Source organism: Anopheles maculipalpis, chromosome 2RL (assembly GCF_943734695.1).
Source record: "Anopheles maculipalpis chromosome 2RL, idAnoMacuDA_375_x, whole genome shotgun sequence".
Taxonomy (NCBI): domain Eukaryota; kingdom Metazoa; phylum Arthropoda; class Insecta; order Diptera; family Culicidae; genus Anopheles; species Anopheles maculipalpis.
Genome location: NC_064871.1, coordinates 77,937,587 through 77,956,402, shown reverse-complemented (window position 1 = coordinate 77,956,402; position 18,816 = coordinate 77,937,587). Strand labels below are relative to the sequence as shown.

General features: G+C 41.0%; 5 protein-coding genes across 8 annotated transcripts in view; 3 read left to right on the top strand and 2 right to left on the bottom strand.

Annotated features, from left to right (window-relative positions):
• The window catches only part of LOC126568590 (probable prefoldin subunit 6), a 263,741-nt gene extending 259,045 nt beyond the window's left edge, over positions 1-4,696 (top strand). Inside the window, exon 4 of the mRNA XM_050225090.1 lies at positions 4,687-4,696. Coding sequence (XP_050081047.1) covers positions 4,687-4,690 — 4 coding nt within the window. The 3' untranslated portion in view covers positions 4,691-4,696. The remainder of the gene's footprint in view (positions 1-4,686) is intronic.
• LOC126567823 (solute carrier family 12 member 4) overlaps positions 1-18,816 on the top strand; it is a 486,521-nt gene that overhangs the window by 138,240 nt on the left and 329,465 nt on the right. The gene's annotated exons all lie outside the window — the stretch shown is intronic.
• LOC126568535 (vacuolar protein-sorting-associated protein 25) lies at positions 7,529-8,146 on the bottom strand. Its single transcript, XM_050225029.1, has 2 exons — positions 8,091-8,146; positions 7,529-8,003 (listed from the first exon to the last, which is right to left on the bottom strand). The coding sequence occupies exons 1-2, from the start codon at positions 8,138-8,140 to the stop codon at positions 7,532-7,534; spliced, it is 522 nt and encodes a 173-aa protein (XP_050080986.1). The 5' UTR covers positions 8,141-8,146; the 3' UTR covers positions 7,529-7,531.
• Positions 9,228-18,166, top strand: LOC126567870 (uncharacterized). The gene is made up of 2 exons (XM_050224203.1): positions 9,228-11,362; positions 17,492-18,166. The coding sequence occupies exons 1-2, from the start codon at positions 9,239-9,241 to the stop codon at positions 18,158-18,160; spliced, it is 2,793 nt and encodes a 930-aa protein (XP_050080160.1). The 5' UTR covers positions 9,228-9,238; the 3' UTR covers positions 18,161-18,166.
• Positions 13,787-16,599, bottom strand: LOC126568682 (uncharacterized). The gene is made up of 2 exons (XM_050225197.1): positions 14,970-16,599; positions 13,787-14,583 (listed from the first exon to the last, which is right to left on the bottom strand). The coding sequence occupies exons 1-2, from the start codon at positions 16,591-16,593 to the stop codon at positions 13,787-13,789; spliced, it is 2,421 nt and encodes an 806-aa protein (XP_050081154.1). The 5' UTR covers positions 16,594-16,599.

Here is an 18,816-nt window from a genome sequence, read left to right as displayed (position 1 = left end):
AGAATTTGTGTGCCACAACAGTCATAACTGACTGGTGTGATGTATCGAGTTAGAAGAGTTTTTTTTTTGTATTTTTTTTACTTTGCTTTTAATGTTTTGCAGTTGAAGTGCTTTTTTGCGGAAAGAAATCATATTTTATTTAACTTTCATTTACATTTTACATCTTCAGGTAAGTGCTTATTTGTTTTATTTGTGTTATTTTATATTTTATTATCTATTTATCTACCTTTAGTTATTTTTTTACTTTACGGTTTTACTGCTGTTGTAAAGGACACTTTACCGAAAGGCTACTACATCAATAACTAAACACGGATTTAATCACGGTGAGTGAATAATGCAAACATTCCTCGGCCTACAAACAAAAGACCCACATGAAGCAAAACACATTTACAAAACAAAACAAAAACAATTATGTACGAAGGGAAGAGTCTGCTGCTCGCTGGCGCACTAAACTTCACTCCTCAACAGACCCGAAAAGAAGATGGAAAGAAATGAAAATCACGTTAAAATGCAATCTCTATAGTAGAAGAATAAGTAATTAGACAACTAAAGTAACGCGACTCAATGCATACCAATTACCAATGATGGAAGGACAAGTTGAAAGGAAGAGGAAGATAACACAAGCATGCAAAAATACAATCGCAGTTGAAAGTTTTTAAGGCACACAACCAAACACATACAAACTCATTCGACGGGGACATTAAGAAAACAACAACAAAACAAAGAAATGATATTAACATATTTAAGACTGTGTTTTTATGTTTTTACTTTTCTTGTCTCCATTTGTTATATACCGAAAAAAAAACAAAACGTGGGAAAACCATATAAACAAACAAACAAGAGAAGATGAAGAAAAAACGAACAAAAAAAAAGAGAACAAAAAGCCAATAACCCCCACCACCAAATGACCCGCGTGTGCCGAATGCGGTGGGTTATTAGCGGCGAAAAGCGGTTACAATTTAACGTTTACCCAGTTTGCGAGTTTATATTACTATAATTACAAACAAAGCAAAGCAAAACCAAACAACAAACAACATAATTATAATGGTAAAGTTAAATAAAAACACAAAACTTAGGATCGCATAAGTAGTAAGCCCATGCTCGATGAGTTTCCATCGAACACAAGGGGGCGTACGGTACATCTTTAACGTAAACAGAAAAAAAAGAAGAAAAACAAAAGGTAAGAAAAGGACAAAACAGCAGAACAACAATAATATACAAAAAAAAAAACCAACAAGTCAAAACTTCTTAAACTTTCATATATATACACACATATATATAAAAACTATATATATATATATATATATATATACAGAAATCGTACATTTAGGGTTACTGCTATTACATTTGCGGTGGTGAAGCGAACATGGCAATAGCAGCAACAGCAACCAAAACGAACAGGAAATAATATAAACAGAAGAAAGCAGCAAAAAAAAAAGAACAATTAGAAGTGATTAATATGGATAATCGTAGTAAATTAAAGTCGAGAAACGTGTGCGGCTACAGTGACTGCACTATCTTAGCGCGAAACTGTGTAATATTGCATTAAATTGTTGTCTTTTGTTACCTTTTTTTTTTACTTTCTTTTGCATTTCTTTTGAGATTATTTGTATTTATTTTGTGTTGTTTTTAATGTTTCTTATCTTGTTCCGCAATTTTATGATTTCTTTTAAATTTTTCATTCTTATATTAGACTTTTCCATATTAAAATGATTTCTTTTATACGTTCTATAACTTTTTTCAAGAAAAAGTACCATTAAAAACGAATTTGCGAAATGACGAACCGTACCATCAAAATCAGTTAGATTTAGTTAGCTCGATTACAAAAGCAAGCACTAGCGTACGTGACATTTAGTCCTATAGACCCGTAGGCTATACACCGTAGTAAAGTAATATACCTTTGAAATTGATTACTTCTAAAACTAAATTTAAACAAACCAAAAAAAAAAAATCTCTTTCCAACCCGTTGTGCGATTGTAACGATCGCACGCTGGTGGTAGGAAAAAGCAAGGACACACTCATGAAATTAACATAATTTTATTGCATAGGTTCATTTTCGGCGCGACGGAACGCGGTGAGTGAGCAAGGCAGCCGGCCAGGGTTGAGGTAAGGAGCGAGAATGAGGAAATCTCAAACCATGAAGGACATTCCTTGGATTTGGCAGAAACAACACACAAAAAACATGCAGAACACAGTTTGTGATGGGTGTGCAGGTTGTGGAGGGAGAAAGTAAAGAAAACGCGACGAAAATAACCTTTATCTAATATATAAGTAATAAGAAATTCCTAGTAACGGAAGTAATAAAGTTGTGCGTTAGGGAGTAAAACTCAAAACAAACACACACAACAAGTGAATGAAAAATAAACACACATACACTCCCATTTTTAGATAATTGTAACTGTTTACATTAATACTAGCGAAGTAGTAGTAAATTTTACCCTCTCTCTCTCTATTTCTCTGTTCGCTTCTCGATCTTGATGGATAGAGAAAAAGGAAAGTGGCAAAACGCAGAAAGAGAACAAACAGAAAGAAGCGTGTATAGTGAAAGGCGGACAAATGGCGTACAAAAACAAAACATAAAGACCGAAAAAAGAAAACAGAGAGAGGGACAAAAATTACCAAACAAATCCAAACTATTCCACCACAAACGTGCAAGCAATAGGTGGTTCATTGAAGCGGGGTTGAGAAGGTAAGAAGGCAGTCAAAGAAAGTGCATTAAACAAAAAAAAAACAAAATAGCATTTTGGACAAAAGGGAAAAGTAAACAACAAATAAGAAAATTTTGGTTCACTTCTCAACCCTCCCCCCGAAAGGACACACCGTTGCCCTGTGCGCGTAATTGCTGGAGGGAAAAGTTATAGCTCATTTACTGTGAAAACAAAAGAAAAATAAGAAATAAAAAGAAAAACAAACATTTAAATCAAATTATAAACACTAGCAAAGCGACACCCTCTCATAAAGTAGTGAGAGAAACATGCGACCCCGACAACCAGACAACGGAGCGGACCGACAGCAAACTGAGGTTTGATGGTGGTAAGGAAAGTGGAGGTGAAAGCGCAGAAAAGGAATATGGAAAGCCAACAAAGCAAACAAACATACATTACTAAGCAACTCGGTAGATTAGATTGTAACGGAACAAACAAAGCAAAGCAAAAAAAGGAAGTTCTAGTAACGATCGATCTCGTCTAGATCGATATTATAGTGTGGCGAAGAAGTGCTATTTAATATTATAGGTTAATGTGTCTAGAGTCTATCCATTACAGCAAACAACAACAAAAGGAAGAAGAAAAAACCCTTACCACAAATATATTCCGATAAGAAACAAGTAAGAAGAAGAAAAAGAAGCAACAAAAGTGCAGAAAAAAGTAAAAACATAATAAAACACATAAAACACACAAAACACTAACACACAAGCAAATGGGAAAAAAGGTGAAAATAGTGTGGGGGAAAGGAACTAGTCCCGTACGGGCGGTCAATTTCCCCATTGCACCTTTTCGTCTCCAGCACTTCACACAACTTCGAGAGTATATTACACTCGAGCTTGTGACCGTGTGTCGCGTTGTTCCTCGTTTTTGAGTTTTTAAAGTCCCATTTTACCCACGTGTAAATCGACTACAAGAAGCAGCTCGTCCTCGACGGTCCATATACGGTCAATCGCTACTATTTAACCTTCATGCTTAACCTTAACCACTTAAACTCGAAGCTCTCTCTCTCTCTCTATCTGTATCTTGCTCTCCTTTTTATAAAACACAACCCTCTAACCCTAGTATGCAAACGACATTTGAACACCCACTCGCAGGGAGAGTGATGGATTTAGAAGCTAAATCGAAGCTACTTATCATAGATTCTCCAACACCCGGCAAAGGTGTGTCCCAATTTTTAAACAATCATCTTTCACACAATCACCTTTGAAAATGGCCCATTTTCATTAGCAGAAGAGAAGGGAAACTCCAACCACAGACAACGTTTGTAATTTGTGCTAAAATATATAGAGAACGTAAAAAAAAAAAAACTCGTTGACAAACACTTTCAACACCAACCGTGTCTAAACTATCAATTTTCCCACGCATTCATAAACACATAAAAACGAAACTACAGCAACACAAAACAACATATACAAAAAAAAAAACGGTAAGAAATCTCTTAAAGCAATAAAACATAGATAAATCGTTGTCCGAAATGGGAATAGAAACAAAATGGAGAAGAAAAAAACGAAATCTAAAACGGAAGATGGTAATCAAAATGAAAGAGTTAAGCGCTACCGAAGAAAACGAAAACAAGGGACAAACCTCCGGGTTGGGATGTGCTTGGAAGGTCAAAACAAAAACTTAAACGTAAATCGATGGGTAGTATTAGTAATTTGCTCTTACAAAACAAAAGAAGAAATAAATTACAAAATGCACAGAAAAATGCGACACAACAGTTAGGAAGCAAACAAACAAACAAAACAAAAAAAAGACCTGCAAACAACAACAACACAAAACGTAAGAAAATGGTGAAAATGATAAAGTCAAATTATAGTAGTAGGTTTTTAGAACGCGACGGCAAACGCATCATGGGCATATGGTGGTAGTGAAGAATGCAAAGAATAAGGAAAGAACACCAGGAAAATGCAACAATCGGGAGATACACATGAAATATGCCCAAACGCGCTCACGTGCTCTAGAACACACACACATACACCAGTTAGTAAAGCAAAACTCCCGGTAGTACAGCCGAGATCGAGGGATCAGGTATCACACTAGTGTTGCGTCCCGAACGTTACACACGAGAGCGTTATTTAGGTTTTTTTGTTTTCGTGCAAAACTCTTTTGTTTTACTGTTTTCTCTATTTTGTTAGTGCACTTGTACATTCTTCTATGTTTTGCACATTACTTTCATATTTTTAAAGTAGCGCTCTTATTACTTATGCATTTGTTTGTTGCTTTTTTTTTTCGCTACAAAACACTCATCGCTATTATTCCGTCGCACTGTAGCTCGGTTGTCGCACGTCTAGTTAAATGTTGTGGCCAAATCACTGCCGAATTTTGTAACTCGGTTTCTGCGACTCATTTACAACAAACCACCACAACTCACGGACACAGAACTTGCCGCTTTTCTATTAGACCGGCCGCTTTTTGGAAGTAAAACTGGCGGGGGAAATGAACACAATTACGAGCTACAAAAGAAAAGAAAGAACAAAAAAAAACGTACAACAAAAAGCATTTGGCAAAGTTACACCAATGGCAGTGCTAGAGACGGTTGACAGATAAAAAAAAAATACATTAAACTATGTATGTTGTGCTAGTAGCTGCTACCAGAGTAGAATGCACCAGACATTTTGCATTACTGTAGTCGTGTGTGTAGCGAATGCAAATAATAGTAAATTGCGACCCCCGATATTGCCAAAAACAGAACAACAAGAAAGGACGAAAGGACATCAAATGCGAACATAGAAGATGTTAATATAAGAGGGAAAAGGGATCATTTGTGAATGAATTTTTCTTCCTTTTTTTCATAAACACTTTTCATGTTCTTTTTTCATTTTTTCCCTCTATTTCTTGCTTATAAAATGTGCTCCCAGAGCGATTATTATTTTTTCAATAATCATTTTCATACTTCTCTCACTTGAAATCTATTCAAAACAGGAGAGCAAAAAACCGGTAATCAAACTTGAAACAAAACCTGAGCTAAAATGCAAAGCGAAGACCTTCAGTAAAGAATCACAGACAGTTTAACAAAAAAAAGGGAAAAGTAACCCACACGAGAATAGTAGTTGTATAATTGTTATCAGCATCGAGTCTAACTTGAGAGAAAAGTCGATAGAAAGTTCTATATTTAAAATAAAAAAAAGCACACAACACAAAACACTCATACACGCGTACTTACTACTTCAAACGCTTTGGCAATGTTGTGCAAAAATCGAGTTTTCCTTAAAGGCTCATAAAATGGGTTTAAATTGGGTGAACAATTGCTAAGTTGGGGGGGAAGTGAAAAGCAAGTAAAACAACAAAAGACACACAAACATAAAAACAAAGCAAAAACATTGCATAGAAATCAGAGATACTTATTTAAAAATTAAAAAAAAAAACAGGAAGAAATAAGAAAAACGAATGCTAGCCTAGCACGCACTTTGTTGTTGTTGAATATGAATAATGTCGATTGAAGATACTATTATTTCTATATTTATTAACGAAATGCTAAGCAGATTTTATTTTTTCTACTACAAACTATTAAGAAGTTGCAGGCGAGAATTAGTGGAATTAGTGAACAGAACACAAGATCACAACAAAATTTATAAAAGCAGAAAAGCAAACAGAATCCAGATTAAGTTAGGAATGCGTTACTTCTCTGTATCACTTCGTTTTCCTGACTTGCTGGGTGAAGGAAAGCCACAATAAGAGGAAAGGAATCAGATTGAAACCCCATTAAAGTTCCGATTTACCCGAGTCGGAAAAAAACGCTAAACAAAAACGAGAAAATCGTTCACACGCCACCAAAAACAAAACTTCATAGGCAATCATGCAACTAAAACAATGAAAGCACAACAAAAAAAAACATAAAACAGAAACTGGTTAATACACCGTAATAGATGCTAGTATAAAAAAGAGAAAAAGGGAAGGAGATAACAACAATAGCAAAAACGCAAACAAACAAGTTGTAGTGGTACGTAGATAAGATTCTATTCTCCTACTGTGTTTTGTCTGGTCCGTCGAACAATTCAAGTCAAGCAGCAACAACATCAACAATAAAAAAGAAACGAATACAAATCTAAAAATAGATTCAAATTCAAATACAACACTCTGATACTACCAAAAACTAGTAAAACAGTAAAAGATTCCCTTTGTAGAAGTGTGTATTAGAGGTCAAACAAAAAAGAAAAACATGTACAACTGCAAAAAAAAACATAAAAACGCAACATAAGTAAGGTATAATGACAAAAATCTCAATATAACACCATATACATACATTTCTCGAGAATGCAAAAGAAAAAGAAAGTAAAACATTTAATGCAAAACAAAGCGAAAACAGTTTACTAGAAATCGGTGTTGCAAAATGCAAATCATTTAAAGAATAAAGAACAACAACAAAACAACCAAAACACATAGCTAAACACACGTATCGTACCAACCCCTTTAATCTAAGGAAATGTAAGAAAACATGGGCCGGTTCGGTTGTTCGGAGGTGGAAAAGCTAACAACATTCACCGGATAAAGGCTCGAGGAAAACTCGAACCACCTTTGAATCCCGTTACCGGACCGGAACCGGAATGAGAGAAAAAGGAAACAGATCGATCGAGCTCAACTTATCAGGATTATCGATGTTATAGAAGGAAAATCGTGAGCGAAAGAGGAATATGAGGCGCGCGCGCCCGCGGACAACATCTACCAACAAAAAACAGAATGAAGATTAATAAAATTTGGAATTTGATTTCTTGGATCTGGTCATTTAACGTGTTGGTAAAGCTTCCGAAACATTCGCTCTCTCTCTCTCTCTTCCCTCTGCATTGTATTTACGATCACATTCTGCGGTTTTACATTGATTTTTGGGATTAGAAAAACTTTACTCCCTCATTTTCGTCAAACGCAATCAGCTCACATTTGCCCCGTGCTTCGAGTATCTTCAATGCCTTCCTAAGGACACCTTCGTCCAACCCGTAAAATTCTTCTCCAACCGTATTATCACCCGCCACTAGCTCGTATAGGGTGCAAACCGTGTTCGTTGTCCCGCTGGCAGTAGCCCACTCGTACAGGATGTTGCTCCATTCGTCCAACGTGTGCCAGTACACTTCCCATTGCTGTTTTCGTTTGTCCGTGGTGGCTGCATGGCCCGTCTTTGCCAGTTCTTCCATTACCCATAGCCGCGCTTCGGGTGATAGCTTGCGGGACAATTCCTGATTGACGAACAGTGGTGTATCTTCGGCAATGTTTAACAGCGCTTGGCGCTCATGTTTCTGGTAGTTTAGCACCAGCTCCTTCCAGGTGGCCAGCTGCTGTTCCTTTGTTTTGGCGTGCACCTGCACTCTGTGGGGGTGGACGGTATGGATAAAAAAAAGAAACACTTTACTACCGAGAGTTTGCAACCAAATCGTTCAACTGCGACGGACTTACGTGAAAAATGGTGGAAACGAATACTCCCATGGCCACTGGAAGGCACCCATTCGGTTTTTTGCGAGGAAAATGTAATAACCTGCGCGATGCGTTGCCACCCTTTCGGAAGAGTTTTTTTTTAGCGTTTTGCAAACAGAAAAAAGGGAAAATTAAAACGAGCAGCTCACTTCCATTTACGAGGATTTGTTTTGTTGATTGTTTACATTTTGCACCGAGTGCGGTGTAGAATGACAGCTGGGTCAGCCGGTGTCCATGCAGCATAAACTGCAATACAAACCTGCATGAAAAATTGGCTTTTCTTTTATCAATTTAATTATAAAATAGTCGAAAAATAATGTTTGATACAAAGTGCCCTGATTTAACCACAACTATACATTTTTCGATGCCTAAAACAACCTAATATCCGCGGAATAATTGTACAAACATTGAACCATGTCATATAAACCATTTTTACCGTTGACCGTCGCGATCACTTGCAAAACAGCAAGAAGAAGAGGAAACAGGCTTAATTTTCCATTCCGCAGAGACAGCAGGAGTCCACAATCGAGGCGGTACCTTCCTCGGTATTACCGCCAAAAGCCTTTTTCCCGGGGAACGAACGCCTTCCGGTGGAAAACAGTGAAAACTCAATCGTTCGGCTGAATAAAACCAACAATTCCACCGGAAGTGGAGTGCGCATAAAAGTAAACAGAAGCGGAGAACAGTAAAAGCGGGATGTTGGTAACTGCGCAAGTGGCTCGGTCGCGCGCGTTCTACCGATGTAAATGTATTCAAAATGTTTGAAACAGTGTAATTCTGTGTCCGTAAAACATCGTCCCCTAGTGTATGCACCAAAGAAAACTGTTTAAATCGAACGGAAAAGTGTCTCAATGGAAATGATAATGTTCGTGAAGTAACGTTAGCTTGCTCCCTGGCGCCCGCGTGCGTGCGTGTGTGTATTGTATTCGTTTACGTTCGTGTGTGTGTGTGTGCGTGTGTTTGTGTGCTTGTGCATTGTATTCGTTCGTTTCGTATGCAAGGGGAAAGCGTAACCAACATCGCAGCTGGCGTTGTCAAGAAAAAAAGAAACGGTAACGTTACGCTGCATCTGAGAAGCGAAGGGTGAGCTGGTATTGAAAAGTGCGCCTTTAGGGCATCCCTTTCGTCCGATGGAAGACATACAACACCAGCAACCGCCGTTAAGGCCATCCTTTCCCCCTGCGAACAAGTGGCTTCAGGATGCTGACGGTGAAGGAACACCACCACCCCAGCATGCCAACGACGGCGGATCGTTCGGACAGGACAGTGGCTACAGTTCCTATCAGGCCACCACTCCGAACAATACGTTTAATCTGTCCTCGCGGCATGGAGCTTCCGGGACGCTGGCTACCATTAACGAGGCAAATGAGACTGATTGCAGCCTGAACGATAGTAGCACTGGCTTGAGTGCGGTCAATCTTACTCCAAGAACGACCGCCAGTATGGAGATGTTTTCGAACTTTCATCTGAACACTCCGAAAACTGATGATCGACCGTATCGCGCTCGTCGTCCGTTCGCGTGCGATTACGATAGATCCAGCGGTGACGGTTGTTCCTCATCATTCCTTCCACCTTCCACACCGGAACGTTTGCCCCGATTGTGTCGATCATTGTCCGCTTCGTCGCAGGAAACACCACTTCGAACCGGAAATCGATCCGCCAACATCCCGACTCAGCTGACGCCACACAAAACCAAAAATGGTGGAACGCATCCGTTGAAGCGCAAACTTTCCTCCTTCCGGGAGAAACTTTACTCCGACGGGGATGTCGTGCTGGGGGATGAAAATCAATCGCGCGATCTGAACGATTCGATCGATGTGGACTGTCGCCGGCTGGAAGAAATATCACCTATCCCAAACGTAAAGCGCCGCAAGCAGTATGACCGTGGCATTGAGGATCTGATGCGCTCCAGCACACCGAAAACGGCCAGCTCGCAGCCATCGTTTCTACAGCTGGATACGATCGAAAATCAGCCCACCGGCAGGAAGACGCTCCGGAAGTTTCAGAGCTTCAGTCCGAGCAAAATTCAATCCGCCGCACGGCCACTGCTCCGCTCGAGACCATTCCGCCCCGTGGAACGTACGCCGGATAAGAAGCGAGAGCACCGTGTGTTGGCAGAAATTGGGCTGAACTCGGCAACGGAAACTTCGGCATCAGCAGTAGCGGAAACATTGCCGGTAGGCTTTGCTGCCCTAATCGATGCACCGATGCTGGATGATCCATCCAAGCAGCTCGAACAAACGGTCACGAACGTCCTGTCGCCAGACGACTTCAGTCTCACTCCGTCCAAAGCGAACCTGATCGATCCGGAACTGTTGCAAACGTCCGGCCAAGATGTATCCTTTGCTAGGGATGATTATGTTGCTCGCCATGTGCCGAATTACTCGTACGCTCCTACGCTGAATTCCATCTCAGAAGAGTCCCCCATCAAGGCGCACATTATTGCCGAAAAACCCCGGCTACCGAAAACTCCACCGTACGTCTCGAAGTCTGGCCGAAAGCTTAGGCGTCTCGGTACGAACGGAACCAGCTCATCGGTTTCGTGCACTCCCAGTCCAGCACGGAGCGTGCGTTCCCTTTCGCGCCCGAGCGTTCGTGCATCCGTTTCGCCCAAGGTGCGCCGTTCGCACGTTGCACAGCCGAACCAAAGCCAGAAGGGTTCGAAACGGTACAGTTACTGTGGGTTCGAGTACGTGAACATTCTGCACCAGCTGAACAAGTACGATCGGGACGCGCTGGGAGTATTGCTGGAATATCTAGCCGATACGGATCTGGTGCAGGTGGTGCGTGTGTCCCCGGGATGGCGCACCATCATACAAAACCACAAAAAGTGTTGGGCACGGCTACAGCGCTACCTTAAGCAACAGGAGCAGCATAAGGAGAACATGCTTGTTAGCAACAGCCTCCGCCATTCGGTACATGACTCAGAGCTAACAACGCATGGAGCATGTAGCTCGAAACTAAGTTCCGAACTGAATGGAACGTACCCTGAGGATAATGGTGTGCTGGAGGGAGCAGTCCCGGCATCAACGATCGATGCCAGCGTACCGAAACGGAAACCGTTTAAGGTGTGTAACTATCTAGACAAAAGTCATCTCAGCAGCGTCGGCAATCTGTCGTTTGGGAATGTATCCGGAACGCAGTTGAGCCATCGCCGTTCGTCGGTTGTGTCTGGCGGAGGATCGAGTAGTGCCAACGTGACGCAATCGCCAGTTATTAGTCCATCGATGAAAAAGTTTATCGCCAATCAGAAGGTAAGTTTTGAGCTATTTTCTTATCGTATTATATTCCACAAAAGCTTTACCGTTGGTCGATAGATACATTCTTAGCAGAACTGTGTCTTGTCGTGTACAATTTCAGTTGAGATTTTAACCTCCCTGATCGATCGATGGTTAAGTTAAGAGCAGAATGTAATTCTTTGACTGACCATGTGAACAATTGTACAAATTACAGAACAGATTTTGCAGAGCTAAGGCATTAAAAAAGCCATTCATTCTCTAGACGTTTTTCATAATAATCAAAATGATGTTTCGTTTGATAATGGTAGATAATCTTTTATGAAATATTTGCCTATTATTACGGCTTTTAAAAGCCATTTACTTTTTATTGAAATTAACATCAATTAAACATTGAAAATTCCTTTTCGATTTTAGCTCCCAAATTTATTCACACTTTATCCAACTGTTGCAATCATTTGAAACGATTTACCGGCATCCGTCCATGATCCTTGCCGTGTTTTCTAGACGCGCATATTAAATATCTATTTTTGTTATCTAAGACATCTGTTAAAAACGTTATATTTTGGTTTAACCACCTCCTGGATTTGTCAAATGATGATGAACACATCAGGATAATCCGATTCGAACCCCGAAAAACCCTCAATGGTTAAAAATCCTCTAGGGTAAAAGGTAAAGATTGACAGTGTCGCACCAAGAAATTAACCCACTCATTGATGATACAAAAAAAAAAAGAAAAAAATGGTCTGAATTTCACGATTTTCCACGGGACGATTCTGCGTCCAATGGATCAAACCAATTGCCTGTTATCTTTTGTATCACGTCTTTAATCTGTTCCCGAATCGAGCTGAAGAATTCATTCGCAAAATTTTACAATCATTTTAAGTTTTTTAACAACAAATTCTTCCCTCTGGAAAACACGAAATTTTCTTCTTAGGGACACCATTCTAACTACAACTAACAGTGTTAGTTGATCTTAAAATGCAGCAGAGTCTGTTGAAATAAACACTAAAGCCTTATGATCTATGACGGGGCTTATCCCGGAGTCCTCGACAAAAAGAACATGTACAGAACTCTTAAAAATAAAGAAATAAATATTAGAATAGCTAAAAAATAGTTTAGATAGTGGGTGTAATGTTCCAACTTTTTAAAAGCTTAAAATTGCTACTTCAAGGTTTTTATTTCTTGGTTTAAACTTGTTGGTATACCCTTTATTTAAAGTATATTTGCTGCTGTATTACACATCATACCTCTTGCATCAGACATCCCACTGTATTTAGATATCCCTTGTCTTTATTTATTAAAATTTTATTACTTATCGATGCGAAAACTCTGTATTGTTCTGACTGCAAAATAGAACACCACAGAATTGGAACTGTTACTAGTAATCTGATCCCCCTATTTCTTAGCTAACCCAATTTGAATGTCCTTTATGAGGCTCACTTAGAACACTTTAATCTAAATACTCACAGCAGCAATTCGAGCTTGATACTCAAAATAATTATACAATATTTGCCAATTAGCGATGAATTAACAATCATCGTTTCAAAAAAGGTAAATTGCGCTCTTTCCACTCAATTGTTTTCTTTTCGACACACCACCCTGACCGCTTGGTCAAATTTTGCGCGCCAGAATCATGTGTTGATGCCGGCATTTCATTTTTGTTCTTTTGCTTCACCCAACCCAACGCCAGATTTACAATCACGCGTGCCATAAAAAACACTTACCCGCGAGGGCATGGTAGCTTATGTGTCCTGTGCGTACGTCTCACATTGCTTTCCCATTTGGCATTTTATGTACATAGCGAGCGCGCCAAATACGCCTACCACCCCGGGGGGAGGTTGCCCATCATCCTCTTCCTTCGCTGTGGTTTTGTTCTCGTTGTGGGCACGGTTTGAGACGATATAGAATCAAAATCACCTGGAATGGTCACCCGCCCTCCCCGCCGGGATGTGGATGTGTTGATGTGTCGGGTATGTGATAGAATAATAACTTCTCCGATTGGTTACTGTACGCAATCTAGCGTTCGTCAAGTATTTCTTATTTTTTGGGCGCAATCTTTCTCCGTTTCGCTTGGGTAGATTTATTTGTTTTGGTACGGAGCACCCGGTGTGGAGGTGCGTTTGCCGCGCTGTGTTGTGCGTACGCAGGTGAAAGAAGAAGCTTTGGGAAAGAATCGGACCGATCTTTTGTGCACATTGGCGCGCATTTTGTGTTTATGGTTGTTGTCTTTTTCGGACACTGATTTTTTTTTCGACTGTTTTCTACCAAACAAATATTCTTTTCCGTTTAACATTGAACGTACGTTAAACGGAACGCACATAACGCACTATTCGAAAAAAAACAGATTTCTTTATTTAAAAAAAAGGAACAAGGGTGGGACAAGTAAATTGGCCATTGTGTAAATGGTTTCCTATATCACAAACTGTACACACACACCACTCAAATTAGATCACTGGGCAGTAGTTGCGTTTCGCCTTCGGCCAGATGCATAAGCATCGCCTTGTACAGCAACAATATTCCAAGCTGTTTGCGCTTTTTCATCGGCCAGGACAAACATTTGGCGTAGTAATCGCCACGCTTCAGATTGGTCAAATTTTGCACCCCAAACGCATCGATAATGGCTGCCTCGCGCGTGTACGCTTCCGCTGGCATAATGTTGTGGAAAACGTGCAAACACACGACCCCCTTCCCAGCGCACCAAATATCGATGATACGATTTAGCTTCTCACTGTCCACCGACAGCTGTTTGCGATTGAGAATTTTTCCAGCCTGACAAAATCGCCGCAAACTAGATCCAACTGCGACACTTTCCTCGCGACATTGAAATACAATTTCTTCCTCTTCTACCGTTAAGCTGCCATCGGGAAGAAGTTGGTCGGCGCGATTCCTTTCCACCAAGCATTCCTTTTGGTGGTAAAGTTTCATCGCATCGTACAGATGGCAGTAGGGTCGACTACTTTTACCCTTACCGACGTAAAATACGGACTTTAAAAACCGACGCCACAGCTCGTGCGGCTCGAGATGGTTCTGCTGGGCTGGGAGATTGTCGCTAATGCGCGGATCGAGCAGCAGATAGATAAAGCTCTTCTTCAGATGTCCCTCGCGAAAGTTGCGGACCGCTTTTGCTGTGCTGGTTTGAAATTCTGAGCCCATTTCCTGCTCCAAACACTGATGCTCGATGATCCTCTCGAATAGGTCCTGCTTTCGTATCGTTGCCATCAACTCGACGGAATAATCTATCAAAAATTGGAAGGAAATGTTAGTCTTTTTCCGTTCAAAAAAGGGGATATTTAACCTTCGTTTTAATGACCAAAAATACACCCTTAATTCTAGGACCACCTGTCTCTGGGTTGGTTACACATTTTGCATTGGAGTTTACCTTTTCCCGGATAAGAAAGCTAATAACTTTTGACCTGCCCGTCATATTTGTATGAAAATTTCAAAGCAATACACAAATCTTGATTTTTGCTGTATAATGAAAAGGCTGTTTTTTCAAAGCATTTCAAAAGTTTCAAGCTGTAAGCATCATTATACTAAATGTTATTAAAAGATAAAAATGCATACCCGGGGTGGGTGGTAGATGGTCATTGAAATAAAGGTTAAGAAAATACACAATACTCACTTGGCTGCTGAGCGTTTGCTTTCGTATCAATCGCGTTCGCCAACCGCCGTTCCGGATGGCGTCGGAATTTAATAAGCTTTCTTAAGTACAATTTTTTGGTGCTTTTCGTAATTGGTCCCGGTGGTTCACCGAACGTAGTTAGCTCTGCTCGTAGCGCATCCGTGTCGTAATCGAGCGGAGGCAACGTGAGCACCGTAGAAAGGCTTGTAAGGGAAGCATTTTTGTCCGCCGCTGATGAAGGAGGACCTTTCAGTTGTCGTCTATTCACGTAAACGATTGGCTCACCACCGCTTTCGGAGGTCACCTGAATCGTTGGAATCGATGGAGCAGTGGTCATTTTTTGCTCCCGAAATACCACACCGGCCTCATCGTCTGTGTGGATGTATTCCTCACTTATCTGTATAATAACCGTTTCTTCCCTTGCTTCGTTTCTTTGGTCTTTTTGCTCCGGTTCCGGTGAAGGTTCTTGCTCGTCTTCGGACTCACTACCTTGCTCGGTTGCTTGTTCTGCGATTTCCTGCAGCTTTTCCGTAACGACCGTTTCAGCGCACGTGGTCGCTGCCTGTTCTTCGTCCGCCGCCGTTACGAACGTGTCTTCCACCTCATCCATGAACGATCTGACGGCCAAATTCTCCGAGAAACTGTTCAGTATCCTATCGATATCGTCCAACCGTCGACTAACTTGGCTTCTCTCTCGCATTTCCGAGATTTTCTCACGCCAACATTCAATGAAGGACGTTCTTCTGCCCGTTGGCTCACTGTCGCGTGTAAAGTTTTTCAAATTACGTTCCGTTAGCTCGAACAGATTCGTTCTGTTGGGGACGATATCTTCTTGCCGCTTTTGTTGTGCGGTGTATGATTCGCTGTACTCTCGCTCATCGCTAATCTTTTCCGGCGATATGTTTTCCACATTCGAGTGGGGTTCCTCTGAAAAGAGTGTCTTGAAGCGTTCCTTCTTCCTGCGGTGCGTGATGTTCACATAATAAGGACTGGTGGCATCGAAATTGTAGTGAATTTTGTTCGGCGTAAGCTTACGCTCTTCCAGCACTTGTAGCGCATTCAGTGCGGTCGTTGCATGAAGCCTTGTGGAAGTTGTCATCGGAAGAAACCCAGTGACGCACTTTTTGTACAGCATGTTAGGCGATTGGATGGTTTGTTGTTCTTGCTGCTCAAGCAACAGTTGCTTGCGTTTCCGTTCGATCTTTTGCTCAAACACATGGTTCTGTATCACTTGTACCACCTCAAAGTGATCCCCATCGATGGCGTGCTGGATCGGTGTACGGCCCTCCTCGTCCTGTAGCTCCACATTACCTCCAGCTTTCAGCAGCAACCGTACAATGGCCACACGGCCCAGATTGGCGGCCACATGTAGCGGCGTTAGCATCTGTTCCACCGTAGACAGATTAGCATTACCGCCACGCTGGAGCATCAACGAGGTAGCTTTCAATGCGAACGGTTCATCTTCTGCTCCAATCACCAGATGCATCGGTGCGACATCTTTCTCCAGCACGATCGTGTTCGGATTGGCACGGTGTTTATCGAGCAGGAGCTGCAAAGCTTCAATGTTTGCATCCTCGATCGCATCCAGCAAACAGAGCGCCAGGTACATATCTGCACGCGCCATTTCGACACGGATTTGTAGTTTTTTTTTTGTCGTTGGAAGTAGTTAAAAACTATTCACCGCTTGTAAAGAAAACATTTACACAGGAAAGTGTTAATGAAACAGCACACAACTGGGACAAAACGCAACACAGCGACGACGACGCGCTCGGTTTGCTACGAAAACGATAATGCCGTTCAAAATGACGGAAGAGCTATGCGTTTATAGTAGCTAGGTTCAGTTCGTGGAATACCAAAAAACAATTCGTGCATGCACGCAAATGTTTTGCTTTACTGCGTTGAAATGCATTTAGTATTACTTTTTAAAAGTTTTTCTAGACTTTTCACGGGCTGTTTCTTTCGAATTGTTTTGCAAATACATTACGATCGACCGTTAACATGGCATCTGAACACAGCGAATGACAACTGTCGTTCAAATACAAAAAAAAGGATATTACAGGGGTTTTCATTGAGTAAAGGAAGAGTGAAATTAATTATTTAAAATGATTTTGGAGTAGTGTTTAAGATACAAAAAAAAAACATTTTTGTACAGTTTACTATTCAAGAGAAATACAAGAATAATAGTGCAAAAAAATTTCCTTCAACAACAACAATAGCAACAATGTTGAGAAAATTTGAAATAATTTAAAAGCATTTAAATTTGAGCAAAACATTTAAAACTTTTATTCAGTAGGCAGATAAAAAAAAATTCAAAATCACACAAACAAATCCAAATTTAAAAACAAAATAACTTTTGGGACAAAAGCACCATCAATATTTGGGACAAGAGTGCCGCATACTTTTCGCTAACTGAATCCCAGAATCAGATTCGTTTCTTTATTTTTATTCGTAGTTCACTATTCTATTTGATAAGTATAATTATAAAACCGAAGCTTTATAATGTTCCATTTCTTGTTTTGTAGATTGCAACCCATCTAAAACAGTCGGAACAATTACGGCCCTGTCCCCGCTGCGAGCAACCAAGCCGAATCATATTTTCAAAGGCATCGAAATCTGCCGCCAACAAATCTCGCCCATCGGCTCGTTCCAGTGCTGTGGGAGCACGGTTGGAAAAGTCCTACACGTTACCTGATCCAGACACTACGTCCTATCTTAGCAAAGACCAAAATACTCATTCCTCTACAATAGATACAGTGCGATCATGCACTGGCGTTCGCAATAACAACGAATATCCTCAACTATCTCCAGACCGCGTACGGAAGAATCTGTTCAACGACAGCACTGCAAGCGAAACACCAACGTCCAACCTACCGTTTGCTGCTCAGCAACGTATGAAGCTGCGTAGTGCAGTGATGAAAAGCTTTGACTGTTCATCATCGCTGGCTAACGGGTCAGACGCCACCGTGGATCAGCTCGGTGTGCGTGATTCCAAGTGCGATTATGCGATCTGTAGCGGCCAGGGCTGTGGGTTCAAGTTTTGCATCAAGTGTCTGTGCGAGTATCACCCGAACACGGTCTGTGCCGATCTGGCCACTAACTCGCCTACCAAAGAGGAGGAGCGTGGTCGACCGAATGTGGCATGCAGTCGGCAGAGTCGCCGTTCGTTGCAGCGTCTGTGCAGGAAGCTGTAGGTTGGCGGTGGTTAATTTCTTCGGATGGTTCCTGCAAGCATCATGCAACAACCTCCTACTTAAGCAGTATAAGTTTGCCCAGTCGAACGGAAGCAAGAGCCGCGTTAGCATTAGACATCAAGCGCACAGTGTGAAATCTCCTTGAGGGAGACAAAGAGTGGAGGGATTATTTTCATTCCAGTTCGTTCTGAATCTCTAGCATTACGTTTTAACGTGTCTCTTGTTCTTGTACTTTATTCTATATCTTCTAAACATTTTATTTTTCTGCTTATAAACTTCTTTTCACAATAGTACTTGGTACGTCCAACTTTGGGCGTCAAATAGGTATCCCTCGCTTTTCTCTTTGTATCTCGTAGCTCCGGAGGTGTTGAGCTGAGTGCTCTCTAATTTATGTTCTGATTATTAATTTAATTTGTTTTACGCACTAACCGATTAGCTAATAAACCATAAGCAATTCAAGAGCAGGCAATTGCTATCTTACTGTCGAATTGCGCTTCTTCACTGCGAAGCACCGATCCGTACGCAGGAAGAATAATTTCACAGTAATATAACGAGATTTTGAACGAACGTATGATTGATAATGTTAGTATTAGTAGCACACACACATACATGACGACTATATATACGGAACGTAGTTGAAACTTAATAAGCCTAAG